The 18,003-nt window shown below is 42.0% G+C and overlaps 1 protein-coding gene across 1 annotated transcript; it reads right to left on the bottom strand.

Annotated features, from left to right (window-relative positions):
• Window positions 1-893: 893 nt before the first annotated feature.
• Window positions 894-9,926, bottom strand: ASCL4 (achaete-scute family bHLH transcription factor 4). Its single transcript, XM_082348961.1, is given in 2 exon segments — window positions 894-6,783; window positions 6,785-9,926. Coding segments are annotated over 2 exon segments (522 nt in total). The 5' UTR covers window positions 7,085-9,926; the 3' UTR covers window positions 894-6,561.
• Window positions 9,927-18,003: the final 8,077 nt, after the last annotated feature.

The following is an 18,003-nucleotide window of genomic DNA, read 5'->3' as shown; positions in this document are numbered from 1 at the left end:
CTGACAGGTTTTCAGCAAAGGACACAGCTAAATAGCTATGAAAGGATTAAAGACCAATCTCACCACCCAGAGAGCCTGCGTGTAAAACGCATACACAACTCAGCGATGATAATCAAAGAGCTGGGAATGGTTCTATGGTTTCATGGACCAATAAAGAAAATATAAAGCAATTTCAGGCCCTCTGCCCTCTTCCAGCAGCCTGTCCACCTCACATGGAGATAAAAGGGCCGGTGATGGCTGAAAGAGAAGGGTGGAGACGTGATCGTTCTGCAGAGAAGGAGTCCTCTGAGCCACATTTCCATCAAAAGTCTCATTCCCAGGGCGACAAGTGGGATTGTTATCCATCTGGGGAGAAGACAATGATAACTTTGGGAGTGTTGAAAAAACCTTCAGAGGTTTCTGAGCAGAAACAGCCCAGAAAGCTTTTGAAATGCACCATCTGAAACCGTGGTTGGCTATAGCCGGGTAACGCTGACTCATCCTATGAAACGCCTTTCCCAGTCTGATGGGACTTTGCTCTCAAAGTCAATTAAGGCTTATAGCACCTGGAGTCAGGAGGATGAGAGTTAAATTCAAGTGTCCTGAGTTGAAGTTATGTTACCCAAAAATCACAAACGGGTAGGCCAAAGGAGCAGACCCCATCTCTTCAGATCTAGATAACTGAAGGGCATCTCAATTCTACTCGCCTCCAAACCCTTTTCCTTTTTCCTAGGTTATTTTATTCTTCTTCTTGTCTCCAGAAATAATTCCACAAAGGGAAGAAAATAAGATACTGTTTTCTTCTTTCTCATCAGCCCTTGACCGACTGCAGTTACTTTATACCGGTTGTTCTGTAAATGCTATTCTATGTGAGAAGAATTTTTTTTAAATTAATTAATTAATTAATTTATTTATTTATTTTTGGCTGTGTTGGGTCTTCGTTGCTGCGTGCGGGCTTTCTCTAGTTGCGGCGAGCGGGGACTACTCTTCATTGCAGTGCGTGGGCTTCTCATTGCTGTGGCTTCTCTTGTTGCGGAGCATGGGCTCTTTGGCATGTGGCCTCAGTACCTAAGGAACCCATACAGTCATACTTTTCATACAGCCCTCTTCTCATTGTCATCACCGTTGTCTGAAAATGGGAGACCCTGCTCCATCTTCTTCAGTGACTTAAACACCCACTTTAGTCTTAACTGGTTACCTTCCAACCCGCTGGCCTCCCAGTTCTTTAATATTGCCAATTCCTAGGACCTTCACCTCCACCTGACTTCAGACTACTTGAAGCCCTGTCACCCGTGAGCCTCTGCATCAACTAGAGCTGTTTCACCTGTAAGACCTCAGGCTCAGAACTCTCTTTGATGTGCCATCTTCTCCTCCGTCTGGTTTCCCTTTATGTCATCCCGGCTCTCCTTCTCTGTTTGCTGTGAAGCATCTTGAAAGGACAGCCTTCAGCCTTACCTCTGCTTTCTCACCCCATCCTTTTACAAAGGTCTCTAGTTATCTTTTTTTTTTAATTTATTTATTACTTTTTAAATTAATTTATTTTTGTCTGTGTTGGGTCTTTGTTGCTGCGTGCAGGCTTTCTCTAGTTGCGGTAAGCAGGGGCTACTCTCCATTGCAGTGCGCGGGCTTCTCATTGCGGTGGCTTCTCTTGTTGTGGAGCATGGGCTCTTCGGCATGTGGGCTCAGTAGCTGTGGCTCGCAGGCTCTAGAGCGCAGGCTCAGTAGTCGTGGTGCACGGGCTTAGTTGCTGCACGGCATGTGGGATCTTCCCGGACCAGGGCTCGAACCTGTGTCTCCTGCGTTGGCAGGTGAATTCTTAACCACTGAGCCACCAGGGAAGTCCCTCTAGTGATCTTTCAATGGCTAAATCCAGTGCATCCCTCTCACACTTAAACTCCCTGACACTTCTCACTCACTTGATGCTGTCCACTGCCTCCTTCTTACAAAATGACATCTTCATTTAATTGTCATGATCTCCCACCAGCCTGGTTCTCCTTCCAACTCCTCAGTCCTCTTCAAAGACATTTTTTCTTCTGCCACTCCTTCAGTGTAGGCCTGCCCGGCTTTCTTCTCTCCCTGGGAGATCTCATCTACTCCTGCTGCTGCCTATATGTTTATGCCTCTCAATCTACAGCTGTCCTTGACTTCCCTCCTGACCACATTGTCGGCATTTCCAACTGCTTGTGGACAGGAGTAACCTATTAATATTTTAAACCCAGCATCTCCAAATCAAGACAGGTACCTTTTCAATCTGCTTCTCTTTCTGCATTCCCAACTTCAGTTAGTGGGAACTCACTAGAGTTGTCTCTAACTTCTTCCTCTTCTTCATCCCCAGCCCCATCCTCTGAGTAGCCAAGACCTATTAGTGCTACACCCACGTCACCTCCTAATCCATCCCTTCCTTCCCATCCCCACCGCCACTGCCTTCATTTAAGCCCTCACTTCCTCTTCCTTCATTATTGCAATACCCCATCAGTCTGCTGCTTCCTGCCACCAGAGTGATCCTCAGCCACAGCGCTGAACAGTTCACCCTCTCTGCAAGCCAAAAAAAAAGTTTGTATTCAATAGTTCCCCATTGTCTTAAAAATAAAGTTCAAGTTATTTTAGCCGGGCTTTCAATGCCTCCTAGAACCTAGTCTCAGCCATCATTTCTAATCTCCTATTACTCAGCTTCTATTCTCCAAACAGTTCCTTGCTTCTAGGTAGGAATCCAGTCGATTCCCCCCCTAGATGCTCTGCTTGTAATTGTTCCCCTTGGGTTCTGTGCCTGTAATTCTCATTCCATTTTCACCTGCCCAATGCTGTATCCCCCAAAGCCTTCCCTCCTAGTCCTCTGCTCACTTGAAGTTAGAACACATCCCTCCTTTCTCTGTATCCTCATAGCATTTTTCATTTTGGATCCCAGTTGTAACACTTACACCTTTTTACCTCATACTGAGGTGAAATGGGCTCATTTTTCCTCCAGATTGTAAGATTCTTCAAAGTCCACTCCACAAAAGATTATGAAGTTTGTCTTTTTTAAAATTAAGCATTGTAACAGCAACTAGACTCAAAGTGTAAACTGCAGCTCTGGGACTGGATCTTTCTAGAGGGAGGAGATGATACAGAAGCATAGAGCCACTACACTGTGTGGCAGGAAGCGGGCATGTCTTACCGCCATTTGTTTCCCCTAGTCTAGGACTTTGCACATGTCAGAAGAATGGCATTTTCTAGCTGGAAGGCCTAAAAGATCATGCAGTCCAATCTTCACGTGCCCTAGCATAGGGAACTGAGATCACTAAAGTTAGGGACTCGCCCAAGGTCACCAGATCAGTGAAAGGCCAAGCCCGAGGGCACACTCTCCCACACCCCTCTACAGCCCCTCCTTCTTTGCACCCGAGGGATGGGGGTGAGGTGTCACAGTTATTCATCAGTGTTATGAATATTCTAAAAGCAATACAATGTAATCAATGGATATGTCTGGGCTGAGTGTCCAAAGAAATAGGGAAGATCTTGAAGGACTTGCAATGTTTCTCCTTTCATGAATGCATCATTTCCATAAAACTCCTCTCCACTCCATTGACTCTACGAGGCCTGCGGGATCCTAGTTCCCTGAATAAACCCGAGCCCCCGGCAGTGAAAGCATGGAGTCCTAACCACTGGACTGCCAAGGAGTTCCCGAGAGTCAAATTGTTCTATGGTTAATTAAGTGTTCAGTCACAGAAAAAGGGAAGACTGAACATTTTAAAAGGTCTCATTCCTGGATTGGTGCTCCTCCTGTAAGCCATTAGGAAAGTTCCAGAGAAACTGCCTGATTTTTTTTTTTTCTCTAAAAAAAGTTACATGATTGAGATAGGATTTTATTTTATTTTTTCCAAAAGGTTTCTCAAAATCATTGCTTTATTCTCAATAGGACTTAATTTTTTTTAATTAAAAAAATTTTTTTTCAATAGGACTTTAAACAAAAGTCTCATTAGAAGTCTCTCAAGAAATTTTATCCAGAAAAAAAGTTCTCTTTTAAAACTGCCCTTGTCCTTCTCTTTATAAACCACTCATGTCAGCCAAGTATATTATATTTATTCGCACATTTTATACACATATTTTGAAGAAGTAAATGAAGAAATCTTTCTTTTTTCCTGCATTAAAAGCAACCACATAACCTGTATAGATTAAACAAAATATACTCTTTTATTATTATTCCTACTTTAGAAAAGAGAATGTCAAGGTTCTCACCCATTAGCTGGAGCAGAAAAAAGGAATAAGGAGTGTTATTACCGTCCAACGAATACCCCTAAAAAAGTCTCTCAAGGTTCTCCAGTTAACAACTTGATTAATTAGCCTCTTCTCCAACACAGCCAGGAAGGTAACATGAGTGCTTTCCCTTTTTTTTTTTCTTTTCTTTTTCCCCCTAATTAGCAAATATATCTTACTTATACTTGCTTCACTGAAACTGGCACTGGAATAAGAACCAGCCTGGAGAAAAAATGGGTACATTATAGGAGTTTGTCAGAATGTAACTAAGTAATGGGTAAGAGAAAATAGCTGTTCCATCTTGCTCATTCAAACCACAAAGCTCTGCTTCTAAAGAAAAAGTAGTTTGGTAGTAAATCATTGCACAGCATTTATCTGAGCAGTCAGAAACAATAGAACCCCATAATAATTCATTGTCATAAATATTAGGAGTAATACATTTCAACATGGATTCAGCATTCCACCAGTCATGTCCCCTAGAACCTTACAATAGAAGATAGAATCCTAATAAAGTGTGGTTTACTCCATCCTCCTTTTGAACACTGAAGAAATCACACTCAGTCCACCTAGACATCATTTTTAACCAGGCTTACTCTCCGTAGAGCTAATAAATAGTACTTTCTCCAAACAATAACACTAACACTACTAATTTAATCATCTGATTGTAGTTTGCAGATTACCAAGGTCTGTAATCTATGCTTCTGTGAAGTAGTAGGACGAGGAGGAGGAAACTGAGTTGCAGAGAGGTTAAGAAGCATTTGCTGGTCACCTAGCTAGCAAATGACAGGGCAAGGGAGAGCACGGTCAGGCAGAAAGCAAGCCTGGGCTTCAGGGTCAGGCAGACTTAGGACTGGATCTCAGCTCAATTAATTCTAGCAACACTAACCTGAGCAAGGCATGTAACCTCTCCCAGCCTCTTTTTTTTTTTTTTCTTTTTAACTGCAAATATGTATAATACCCACTTCACAGATTTATAAGAATAAATAGGACAAAATGTGAAAACCACACAACAAAACTGCTGGCACATAAAAGATGTTTATTGTTTATTTGCTTCCCTCTGTTCACACATCTGCAGAAAGGGGGTAATAAAACCTACCTCAGTGTGGGACTTAATGAAATAATACCTGGAAAGGGCTCAGCACTGTTAGTTTTCTCTGTTTGTCCTCTTCTCGGCCCCCCCCCCAAGCCCCCTCACCCCCAGAGCAAAGCTGTCTCCAGGGAAAGGGAAAGTCAGCATATTAGAAAACTTTAGAGATAGGAAGCTTACCTTCATATGTCAGCAAGTATTTGACTTACCTATTGAATTTATAATTGTTTCTCAGAAAAAAAAAAAAAAAGACCAGAATTAAATATTTAAAAAGACTTCCAGAGTCACTAGACAATTTCAGGATACCTGGAAGCCCTCAAGGTGATAAAAGTATGAGAATGTCCCAACCTCAATCCCTCCCATTCAACCGTCTAAGCATTTCCTTTTTTTTTTTTAAGGCCACAGTGTCACTTTAACCGAAAGTTAGATGGAGTGAGAACAAGGGGGTGGAGGTGAGGGGTGCAAAGAGAAGGAAAATGAAAACACGACGCACAAGACACCTGAGAGGAAAAGTAAGTTTTCATACAAATCTGAGTTCTCTTCCAAAAAGATCATTGCCACTGACACGTTACTATCTGCTAGATGCTATGAAGTTCCCACACGACCACTTTTTTGATAAAACAGGATGTTTCCAATATGGAATGTCCTTTCTAGCACCGCCATTCATACGCTTAGTCAACAGCACAGGCTGACCTGGCCGCGCGCTCTGGCAAACGTGTTCCCAGGTGTCAGCTTAGGGCCACCTTCCTCCAAAGCACGGTGTCAATTACATTTCTCATCGATTCCCAAATGAAGGAATGCAGGAAAAACCTTCCGCTCATCTTAAGGGCTGTTATTTAGTTAGTTAGCTAGTTTTGGAAAGTTCTTCTTCGGTTAAGGTTGGATTTGTTTCAGTATTTATGTCCCTAATTTACCCACCCCGCTGACTGTGGCAAATCCTCGTTGTTTTCGCCCTTTGAGGAGTTCAGAGTCTGGTACAGTTTGTCTTTGAGAAGTACAGGAAGAGTTTCATAAGCATCTTTCAGTTGCAGGCACATAACCAATGGGGGGGTGGGGGTGGAAGGGGTGGAAACAACTAGAATGTCAAAATCTTTTTTTCCCCCTAAAGCACTCATTTCTTTTTCCTAAGATTTAGTTCTGGAGGAAAAAAACAAAACAAAACAAAACAGATTGCAAATGCAAACCACCTCCGGAGGGAACCTTAGAGCAGCAGACTCCAAAAGCGCGCGGCGCAGCGGGAGGGGTCCGGGCCGGCCCAGCGCTCGCTAACAGGCCCCCTCCTCGGGCTCGCTGCTGGGCGAATGCGCCGACGAGGCCTTGGACTCGCCGTCGCTGTTGCATTCGGCCCTGAGCGAGGGGCCGGCGCCGGCCGCGCCCTCCTGCCCCCGCGCGTGGCGCTCCAGCAGCTCCTGGAGGTGCTTGATGTAACGGATGGCGGCGCGGAGCGTCTCCACTTTGCTGAGGCGCTTGTCCGCCGGCTCGCGGGGGCAGGTGAGCTCGGAGGCGCGCGTAACCCTCGTTCACGCAGCGCACCCGCTGCCGCTCGCGTTCGTTGCGCTTGCGGAGGAAGGCGGGCTCGAAGGCGCCGTCCAGCGGCAGGGGCAAGTACGGCCGGCGCGGGGCGCAGCCGCCCCGCTCCCGCTCCCAACACGCGGCGTCCAGGCGCAAGGAGACCCTGACGGGGTCCCGCAGGGGAAGGCGGGACAGGGACGCAGGCACGCCCATGGGCCCCGGGAGCAGGTGGTACGGCAGGGTCAGCAGTCCGGCCTGTTTACGTTTCTCCATCATCCGCCGAAAAGCGAACCAATCACCCCAGAGGTGAATCTCTCAGCAGAAGATAAGACTGAAAATAAATCTTCAAAGCGGAGTTGCTGGTCCATTCAGACTGCCTAGCACAGCTGGTCTGCTTCTGGAGAAGTTTCTGGATCCGGAAGCTAGGTTCCAGAACAGGCTTCACGGAAACGTTGCATGATTCCGTAAGTTCATTGTACTCCTCGATCTTTTTATAATGATCCAGGCGGAGGTGATAGGCAAAGATTTAGGACCTCCCCCGCCCCCCCCCCCAATCCACACTTCAAACCCCGTCTTCCCTTCTGATCTTATTTCAAAAGATAACAAAAGGGGTTCCTCTACTCGGTCCCCTAGCCTGGAAATGTGAGCGCACACCAAACATATAGTAATCTTCCAAAGCCACCAAAGCTTTTCAATTACTGTAATCCACCGCTCTGTGTCTTCATGAACATAGGAATCCTCAAGGTTTCAGAAGAGCTCCTCCCAGGAACCAACAGATCTCCTGGCGGCTGAGCGAAAGTTTACCAGAGGCTTTCTCCTTGAAAATCAAGACTTGACTGCCCTTTGTGGTTTCCGGCGTCCAGGGCTAATGGAAAGAGCTTTTAGGCTGTTTGCAAACTTACACTTGCTCTTTCATTTCTGGAGAGGTGGAGAGAAGACCTCATCAAGGGGAAGACTGCTCCCTTGTGGTTATAAAATGTGTCAAGTTAAGGAGGACCCCAGGGAAGGCTTGAGGGTTTTCTTCTCCAAAACCAAAACTTTTAAAAACCCAAGTAGACATTTTTTGAAGAGAACAGAAAAGAAATATACTTTAGCAACAAATATAAGGGTCTGCATATTATTATGTTGAACACGGGGCCGTGGTGTATTTGTGCTACTTTTTAAGAGCACATCAAAAGACTGAGCAGTAACAAACGCTTTTAGCCAGAGTTATTTCTCACAGTGCTTGCTGTAAACACAGCTTAAACACTGCTTCCCGACCTCTTCTGATCCCACCCAGGATATAAGGACATCAGCTTTCCATAGTGTAAAGAGTATATTTCTATTGTATTCTTTTTGTCTTAAAAAAAAAGATGTAATTTATTTTCTCCCTTGGGGGTAAGAAAGCAACATTTGAAAGGTGGAGAGCCCCAGTTCCAAGGAGAAAGGATGATGGCTTTGAAGATTTGTCTTTTTAACACACAACCAAAAAATGAATAATTAATCCACCTTGTTGGTGAAGGACTTTGAAGATGAAAGTGTCATTAAAAATCCAACTGTACTGGTTAATGTCAAAGAATGTGTTATCACACTGAAAATCAGATTTCCTGTTCTGCAAACCAGCACATTAAAGGCAGCTTCTACTTTAAAAGTCTGACTTAAAAACAAGAGAAGCAAAAACGCCCTATGTTTTCAATCAGACTTTCTGCCTATTCCTCGGGAGCCAAGATGTCGCCCTAACATGTTTTTTTTGACAAGTCCTAAGCTTCCCTGTTTACTCTAATGATCTGCCTGAAGCAATTGGAAAAACACTTCCATCAAGGCAAATAAAATAGAAACAATTATTCCTTTCAGGCATAAGTTAGTCACATTTTAAAAGGCGTAGATCCCTCTGAGGCTTGTACCAGCAAACAAACATATGTCATCTTGATTTCTCAGTAGAGTTGAGACCTATCAGGAGGAAGCCCTATTGGGCGAAAAGCCCACCAGAGAGGCAGACAATTAGACCACAAGGAGCTTTTTGGCCATGTCAAAGATGTTGGCCATTACTCTACGAGTGATGGGAAATAAATGAGGTGTTTTGAGCAGAGAGGTGACGTGGTAAGATTTGTTTTTCTAAAAGATCACTGCAGAATGCAGAATAGATTGGAGGGGAACAAAAAAGAAAATAGTTAAGATACCATTTTTCATCCTCAGATTGGCAAAAATTTAAAAGATTGCTAACAAGGATTGGGGGGAAGGGCAGAAGCATAAATTGCTACAAGCTTTTGGGAAAATATTAAAATTAATAGTGTACATCACATATCCTTTGACCCAGAGTTCTCTACAATTTTATCCTGCAAAAATAAATGCACCAGTATGGATTTATATGTACAATAATATTTATTGCAGCATTGTTTGTAGTGATTAAAACAATAGAATAAATGGAAATAGCTCGAATGTCCATCAATAGGGAAAGGGCTAATCCTTTTAGCATATTGTGTTATTAAAAATAATGAGTTAGATCTATATGTAAGAACTTGCAGAGATGCCCATAACACGTTAAGGGAAAAAAGCAAATGGTGGGGTAACATATGCAGCATGAACTTAAAACAAACTATTCTGCACGATGTCTTTACATGAGCACAGAGAAAAAAGTAGAAAGACACATTCTAAACTTTTGTCATTGGTTGCCTAAAAAAGGTGGCATTGGGGATGGGGGAGTGGTTCACTTTTCTTTATGGATATTTCTACTATTGAAAGTATTACAAAGAACAAATATTACTTTTGCTTTTCTCTGATCTAGTGAACTTTAAAATACTAAGATAAAATATATAGAAAACTCAAATGATACCCTGGTCTGACCCAAACAAACAGATTTATCATTATAATTTAAAGTTCTTGGGCCAAGTTTTCTGGCTTCTTATAAATTCTGTCTCTGAGGAATAAATATCTACAGGATTTTTTTTCCCACTACTAATACCACAGTCAACAATGGCCAGACCCTGATCCTATAGTGGTCTTTTTAGAGGGTCCAAGTAACGTTATGATTACTACATGATCTATATGGTCACAAAGAATGCTGATACTCTTTCTTACACTTTTTGAAGGTGCATGTGCGTTGGAAATAAGTGGTTTTTCCAGTGAGAGAAGCATCATTTTACTTGCACGATGTGCGTGAGTGTGTATGTGGGGGGGGGGGGGAGCATGGGGGGAGGGGCTGCCTTCTTTCTTATATAAGAGATCAAAAGAGGAGATTCTGACTCCCCATCACTCCCCAGTCAGTTTTCATCCAGACAAATGTTCTCGCCAACTTTAAAGACGTCTTTCTTAAGACTGGCTAGATCAAGTTACAGATAGGCAAAACCGCCAAGAGCCAAGAGAGTGTGGGACTAGGTTTGTGTAGTCTTACTTAGATCTGCTTATAAAAGGGGGAATGGGATTCACCAAAGGTCAGGCTCAGGAGATTTTAAGGTATCTCTAAGGCCAAGGAAAACTTCCACCCCTAAAACTCAGACAGGTCCCTCATCACTTTCTTGAAACATGTGAGATAAAGAGACTTAGATTGGCTCTTCTTGTGAAGTATTTGATATCACATTGTAGATTTTGGTATTCTAAACCCATGGCACAGAGGGCTGCATACCCGCTGGCCCCGTACCTGCAATTTGCATCAGCTGCCACTGATGGGGGACCAGTGAAACATATATATTACCTCGTGATCCAAGTAAGATTTATCACAGGTGTAGTTACATAAATCTCAAATTGATGATCTAACACAATTCTATCCAATTAGTTCTTTTCTATATAGCCCAAGTATAAACTGTTTGTATTACCATGTGCAGCATTCACCAGGAGTCTTCTCAGGCACAACTAAACTTCAAGATTCACTAAGACTACCATGGGCCACATTTAGCATCAGATTCATTTGGAAGGATTTAGGTCAGGAGCAATAGCTCTGAGCAGGGCAGAATTAGGTGTTCCACCTCCCTGGGAGTCCTTGCAGTAATCTATGCAGAAATCTACATAGCTGCTCCCCCTTAACCCACCTGTGGCCAAGTGACAGCTCAGGTGCAAGGCAAGACCACTCACATCAGACCAGTGTGGCAGCTGCCCTTAGAAGTCTGGTACCCCTCAGGAGCCAGTATGTCTTGTAAAGACCCCATAGGCATAGCTTCCAGGGACCTCACCACGGGCCCAATTAGAGTCTTCACACTCAGGAAAGCCCAAAGCTATGCTCCCCCACCAGCTATAGTTGTGGCAACCCAGATGCAATCTAACAATTAGGTAATGGCTTTAATATGTCAGGCTGCCTAACAACATAGCTGACATTCGATCTTTGTTAGGTTTCAGAGAAACAGATAACAGCAAGTTAACTGAAGGTCAAATTGTTGTGCAAGAAGAGGAAAAGTTTTATTAATCCTTTACCCACACCGTTACATTCTATTTTAAAGATAATATAATTTACAGCAAGATTTAAAGAACCACAAATATTTAGGTACAATTTATTACTGTTTTTTTTTTCTGAACTTCTCAAACACTATTTGCATTTTAACCTTGTCTATGCAGTCTTTTATTGAATAGAAATCTAAAACTTTGATGTAGTCACATCCATTAATCCTTCCCTTGTGGTTTTTGTCTTTTCTCTCTTGCTTAAGGCTACCTTCTCCTACCACACATTTACAAGGCCTTTCCTTGTCTATGTGGCATCTTGGTGTGAATCAGAAAAATGTACCACATTCAAGGCTTGGAGAATGGATGGCTGACTTTGCAATTTCTCTGCAAGAACTATTGAGCAAGGATGCCCAAATTTGGAAAAGAAGAGGAAAGTAACATGCACGTTTAAAAAAATTTATTTATTTATTCATTCATTTTTGGCTGCATTGGGTCTTCGTTGCTGGGCGCGGGCTTTTCTCTAGTTGTGGCGAGCGGGGGCTACTCTTCGTTGCGGTGCACGGGCTTCTCAGTGCGGTGGCTTCTCTTGTTGCAGAGCGTGGGCTCTAGGCACGCGGGCTTCAGTAGTTGTGGCTCGCAGGCTCAGTAGTTGTGGCTTGCGGGCTCTAGAGCACAGGCTCAGTAGTTGTGGCTCACGGGCTTAGTTGCTTCGCGGCATGTGGGATCTTCCCGGACCAGGAAACCCGTGTCTCAAACCCGTGTCTCCTGCATTGGCAGGAGGATTCTTAACCACTGTGCCACTAGGGAAACCCAACATGCACTTTTAATATCTGTGAGAGAGGAAAACTTTGGGATTCTAATTGGGATTGTGTTAAATATACAGATTAATTTGGAGAGAATTTACTTTTTTTTTTTTAACATTGAATCTCTCCTATATGAACATAGTAGAACTCATTTATTCAGGCCTTCTTTTTGCCCTTTAATAAAGTTTCATATGTTTCTTCATGTAGATCTTACATGCTTCTTGTTATGGTTATCTCAGGATGTTTTACAGGTGTGATTGCTGCTGTGAAGAGAATTTTTTCAAAGCTATTGACTTATTTCATGTTAATTTTTAATCCAGTCATCTCATGATCTCTCTTACTAGTTCTAATGATTTTTAAATGAGAGAAAATCTACATATAGTTAAACGTTCATATATTAAATACATCATTCAATGAGTTTTGATATATGTATACACTTGTGAAACAACACCCCACTCAAGATAGTTCTAATAGGTTTTTCCGGGGCCACACCGTGCAGCTTGTGGAATTCTAGTTCCCGGACCAGGGTTCGAACCTGGGTCCTCGGCAGTGAGAGCTTGGAGCCCTAACCACTGGACCGCCAGGGAATTGCCAATAGTTTTTGTTTGTTTTTTGTTTTTTGGGCCGCGCCGCAAAGCATGTGGAATCCCAGTTCCCCAGGGATCGAACCTGTGCCCCCTGCCTTGGAAGCGCAGAGTCTTATCCACTGGACCACCAGGGAAGTCCCCCAATAGTTATTTTTAAAAGATAGTTTTCTACAATTTCTTAAACTGTAATCAGATCGTCTACAAGTAATGATAGTTTTGTTTCTTCTTTTCTAGTATAACTCATTTATTTTTTCTTATTGAATTTCATTGCCTAAGATCTCTAGTCCAATACTAGCATCCTTGTACTTTTTTATGGGAAAGCATCTAATGTTGCACCAGTTTAGCTTTTGCCCCATTAAAATCTCTAAAGTAGATCAGAACAATACATTTGTTAAACTAACCTCAAAGCCTGGTGGTCCCTTGGCCAAAAACTCATTCTTTTCCTTTCTCTAATGAAAACCATTTCAATATAGCTGGCCAGAGATTATGCAATCAAATTATCAGTAGAGTAATACTTCAGATTTTAAAAAAATATTTATTTATTTATTTGGCTGCATCCGGTCTTAGTTGTGGCACACGGGATCTTTGTTGTGGCATGCGGGATCTTTCGTTGCGGCGTGAGGGCTCTTCTTTGCAGCGCGGGCTTCTCTCTAGTTCTGGCGCGCACATGTGGGCTCCAGGGCGTGTGAGCTTAGTTGCCCTGTGGCATGTGGGATCTTAGTTCCCCGACCAGAGATCGAACCCACATCCCCTGCATTGGAAGGCAGATTCTCAACCACTGGACCACCAGGGAAGTCCCCAATACTTCAGATTTTAAAAAGCACCCATTATCAAATTGCTAAGGATAAATTAAAACCCAAAGTTTAAATAACCTTACCTTATAGGTTTAAATTCAAAGATATCAACATCAAAATTTCTTTGGTTAAACTCCACAGATCATTCCCCCCCCAGTCTCTGATTCTGCTCAGTCTCAAATAGAGGGGTCATACTGCCCAGTCTGAGCAAAGTCAGGGTTCCTTCAGCAGTTCTAGCCTAGGTGATCATCTACTGAAATTCGTGTAGTCTCTTCAAATCTGAGGAATTGAATTAGTTTATCACCACATGTTTTCTGCTTTTTAAGTCCATAGAACACACAAGATTATCCCAGTTCTAGTCCCATACACACTCCATTTAGAAAACAAGCCATTCTGCAGCCCTTAGAGAAGTTAAACCAAATACTTGGAACTTAACCCAAGAGAAATAATGTTCCAAATACCAGTGGTTAATCTTTTATACCCATGTAACAGTTTCCAAAGGTCAAAGCAGAAAATCAGTGGTATCCAAGAAAAGGAAGGCAGCCTCTCAGAATGGCCATCAAATAAACCACCCCAAGACTCAGTAGCTTAAGAAAATAAGCATTTATTTAGTTCTTGAGCCTGAGGGGCAATGATTTAGGCTGAATTCTAGTATATGTCTAACATGGCAAACTCAGAATCAAGGGGCATAAAAAACTTTTTTTTTTCTTTTCCTAGGATGAGCTATGAAGTCCCCTTGTAAAGGGCATGGTTACAAGAGGAGTGAAGAACTGGGGCCAGTAACACAATCACTCTAAAATAATTACACAATTTGAACTAGGGACATTTCAGGGACTCAATAACCACACGTGCCTAGTGGCTCCCATATTAGACCGTCCACTGCTAGTGTCACTGGCCTCCTTGCAATTCCTCAAACCTGTCAGGGATTCTCCTGCCTCGGGGCCTTTGCACTTGCCATTCCCTCTGAGTGAAACACTCTTCCAGATGTGCACATGGGTCACTCCCTCATCTCATTTGTTTCAAATGTCACATTTTCAATGATGACTTCCCTGTCTACCCTGTTTAAAATTGCAGCTCCTATCCCTGAGCACTATCTATATTCCTTGCCATATTTTTAATGGTATTTATTGCTATCTCGTGTATTTTATATTTTAATTATTTGTTTATTATCTTTCTCCACTATAATATAAGCTCCATAAAAGCTGGTATCTCTTGCCCGTTTAGTTCACTGTTGTCTCCCCAGTGCCTAGAGCAATAGTGGGCACTCAACACATATTTGTTGAACAAACTCTAGCCTTTCCATGCCTTTCTGCAAATACTAAATAAAGAAATAAGTCAGTTAGAGTTATATTTGATAATTATAATTTATTATATCAGATTGTAAATCATAAGTCTGATTTACAATAAATCAGGTTTATTGATTTACAATAAATCAGGCTTATGCATGAGAATCCCAAGAATTCCAAAGAACAGGTTTACCCACGTAAAAAGTCGTATTTCCAGACCCTCCCTTACATGAGCGATAGAAGCAGGATTTGAAACCTTAATTAGAGTTAATTGAAAGAAAGATACCCTAAGAAGCTCAGTCCAGGCCCAAATTTACCCATTACTGTCCTTGTCTTTAGGGCTAGAAGATAACGTTTAAAGGTAATTTGCACGGCTTCCCTGGTGGCGCAGTGGTTGGGAATCTGCCTGCCAATGCATGGGACACGGGTTCGAGCCCTGGTCCGGGAAGATCCCACATGCCGCGGAGCAACTAAGCCGTTGCAGCACAACTACTGAATCCCACGCGCCTAGAGCCTGTGCTCTGCTACAAGAGAAGCCACCGCAATGAGAAGCCCGCGCACCACAACGAACAGTAGCCCCTGCTCACCTCAACCAGAGAAAAGCCCGCGCACAGCAACGAAAACCCAACGCAGACAAAAAAAAAAAAAAAAAAGTAATTTGCTCTCTGTTTCTGTCTTTGCCATCCAGCAAAATATTAATGCTTGCTATCTGGTTTGTCTTATACACAATTATCTCTAAGGTTTACCTTTGATTGCAACCCTACATCTTTGTTCCACAGTCTTTCTAACACTTGGGTTCCAAAAGAACAGCTATGTTCTTCATTTCTACTTGTCTAATTGGTCAGTAATTCTCCTATTGTTTTTATTGTCTCAGTGGCACCTTAGTGTCTCCTAAGTGGTAAGTCACCCTAAATCAGCTCCTTAGACAAACTGTGGGCATCCATTTTACTGTAGGTCTCCAAGTAAGTAGATATTTGAGTCAATAAGCATAGCTTTGATTTATGCCGGTTTGACTTCCATTCATTCAACAAATATTTATTGAGAACCTAATATATGCTGAAAATTGTGCTATGTCATATAGCAAGTAAGATAGACATGGGTCTTGTCCCCAAAACTTAAAATCTACTTGGCAAGACAGAAAATTAAACAATTAATTACAATGAAGATAAGGACGATGAGAGAACATACGGTGGACCTAATCTGGTCTGGGGAATGGGGTTAGGATGCTTCAATTTTTGATGACCCTGACATCATTTTCTTTTTAAAGCAACTTTTTGAGTGTTTTTTTCTTAAAAGAAAGAAATGGAAACTTTTATTCAAGCCAAATTTGAGGATTATAACCCAGGAAGAGCATCTATCTCAGAAAGCTCTGAGAACTGTTTCCTCGAGGTATTTTTACATACAATAAAACTCACCAATCTCAAGTGTACTATTTGATGAATTTTGACAAATGTATGCAGTCATATACCCACTCCCACAATCAACATAATTACATCACCCTTAGAAGTCCCCTCATGCCCCTTTGCAGGCAGTCTCATTCCTCCCATTCATCCTCAACTCCCGACACTTACCTGCTTTTTATTACTACAGTTTTGCTTTTTAAAATCTCATATAAATGGATACACATATTATGTAGTCTTTTGTGTATGATTTCTTTTACTTAGCTTAATGCTGTTGAGATTCACCTATGAATAGCTTTTTCCTTTTTATTGTTGAATAGTATTCCGCTACGTAGATATACTCTAATTTGTTTATTCATTCACCAGTGGATGGACATTTGGGTTATTTCCAGTTTGAGGTTATTATAAATAAAGCTTCTATGCACATTTGTGTACACGTCTTTGTACATATGTTTGCATTTTCTCTTGGGTAAACACCTAGAAGTGTTAATTACTGAATCATATGGTATAAAAATTGCTAAGTTGTTTTCTAAAATGGCTACAGCATTTTGCATTCCCACCAGCAAAGTGTGAGGGTTCCAGTTGTTTTGTATCTGCACCAACACTTGTTGTAGTTGGTCTTTTAAATTTTGGCCACTCTAGGATGTGTGTAATGTTACCTCATTGTGTTGTGATTTGCATTTCCCTAATCAATAATAATTGCTCATCTATTTGTGTGCTTAATTGCCATCCATATATCTTCTTTGGTGAAGTGGCTGTTCAAACATTTTGCCCATTTAAAAAAGTTGGATTGTTTGCCTTCTTATTATTTAGTTTAAAGGGGTTTATATACATTCCAATAAAAGTCCTTTGTCGGATATTTGTTTTGCAAATATTTTCTCCCCATCTCTGGCTTGACGTTTCATTTTGTCAACAGTGTCTTTTCAAGACAGAAAGTTTTAATTTTGATGAAGTTCAATTTGTCAAATTTTTAGTGGTTCCTGATTTTTGTATACTATCAAGATTACAAAGATTTTCTCCTGTATTTTCTTCTGTATTATAGTTTTAGCTCTTACATTTATCTGACCTGATTTTTACATACACTTCTGAAATTAATAAAATTGTTCAAAAAGAATAGGCATGGAAAACCAGAATGAAATTATTTAGCCTTTGTAAGACATCATCGTTCCCTAGGCCCCAGGTTTGATGTGACATTTTAGGCAATATTGTTTCTCACTTAGTTGTGATATGATGACTTTCTTGATTTAGGTTTCTATTGATATCTGTTGTCAACAAGAGAGCAAAACCAAAGTGACCTGCCAGTGTTCAGTGAATAGTTCCCTCAACTTGGAATGTTCTTTCTCCTTCTGAGAAGTAAAGGAAGGGAGACATGTGAGTTGACACCACTCCAGGCTCTCGTCCAAAACATTGTATGTGCCTCTTTCACATGAGACTGAACTTTCAAAACTCACCGGTCCCTACTACACTGCAAGCTGTTGAAAGTCAAGACTTGCGTGTTATTTTGTATCCTATGTTTGAGATGTAATTCAGTAAGTGTCTTCTGAATGAAAGGAGGAATTCCTGGGTCTCTGCTGTTCTGCTGGTGAATGGAAGCTACTAGGTAGTGTGTGTTGTAGTTTCAATGTCCAATCCTCATGAACTTGGACCACTTTCCTTTAAAGCCATCTCAGTATCCCTAGGGCTTAGCACGGTGCCTGACATGCAGTAGGGGACGAACGGCAAAGAGAGAAGGGGAAGGAAATTTGTACAAAATCCCAAACTCCACCCTTTATGACTTCAAGCAAGGAAACTGAGCAACCTTCAGATGTAACGTATGACGACAAATATTCGGGATATTCAACTCCTTCTGGGCAACACCGCCAACACCTCTGGGTTAAGTCCCTTATTTCAAATCTTGTGGGCTTGCGTGGACCCACGCTTTCCTACTAGGAGAATGCCAGGAAGACCGAAATCCTAAGTCTGGTGGATTTATAAG

Source organism: Balaenoptera borealis, assembly GCF_965194805.1.
Source record: "Balaenoptera borealis genome assembly, chromosome: 13".
NCBI lineage: Eukaryota > Metazoa > Chordata > Mammalia > Artiodactyla > Balaenopteridae > Balaenoptera > Balaenoptera borealis.
This window is presented reverse-complemented; position numbering and strand designations above follow the sequence as displayed.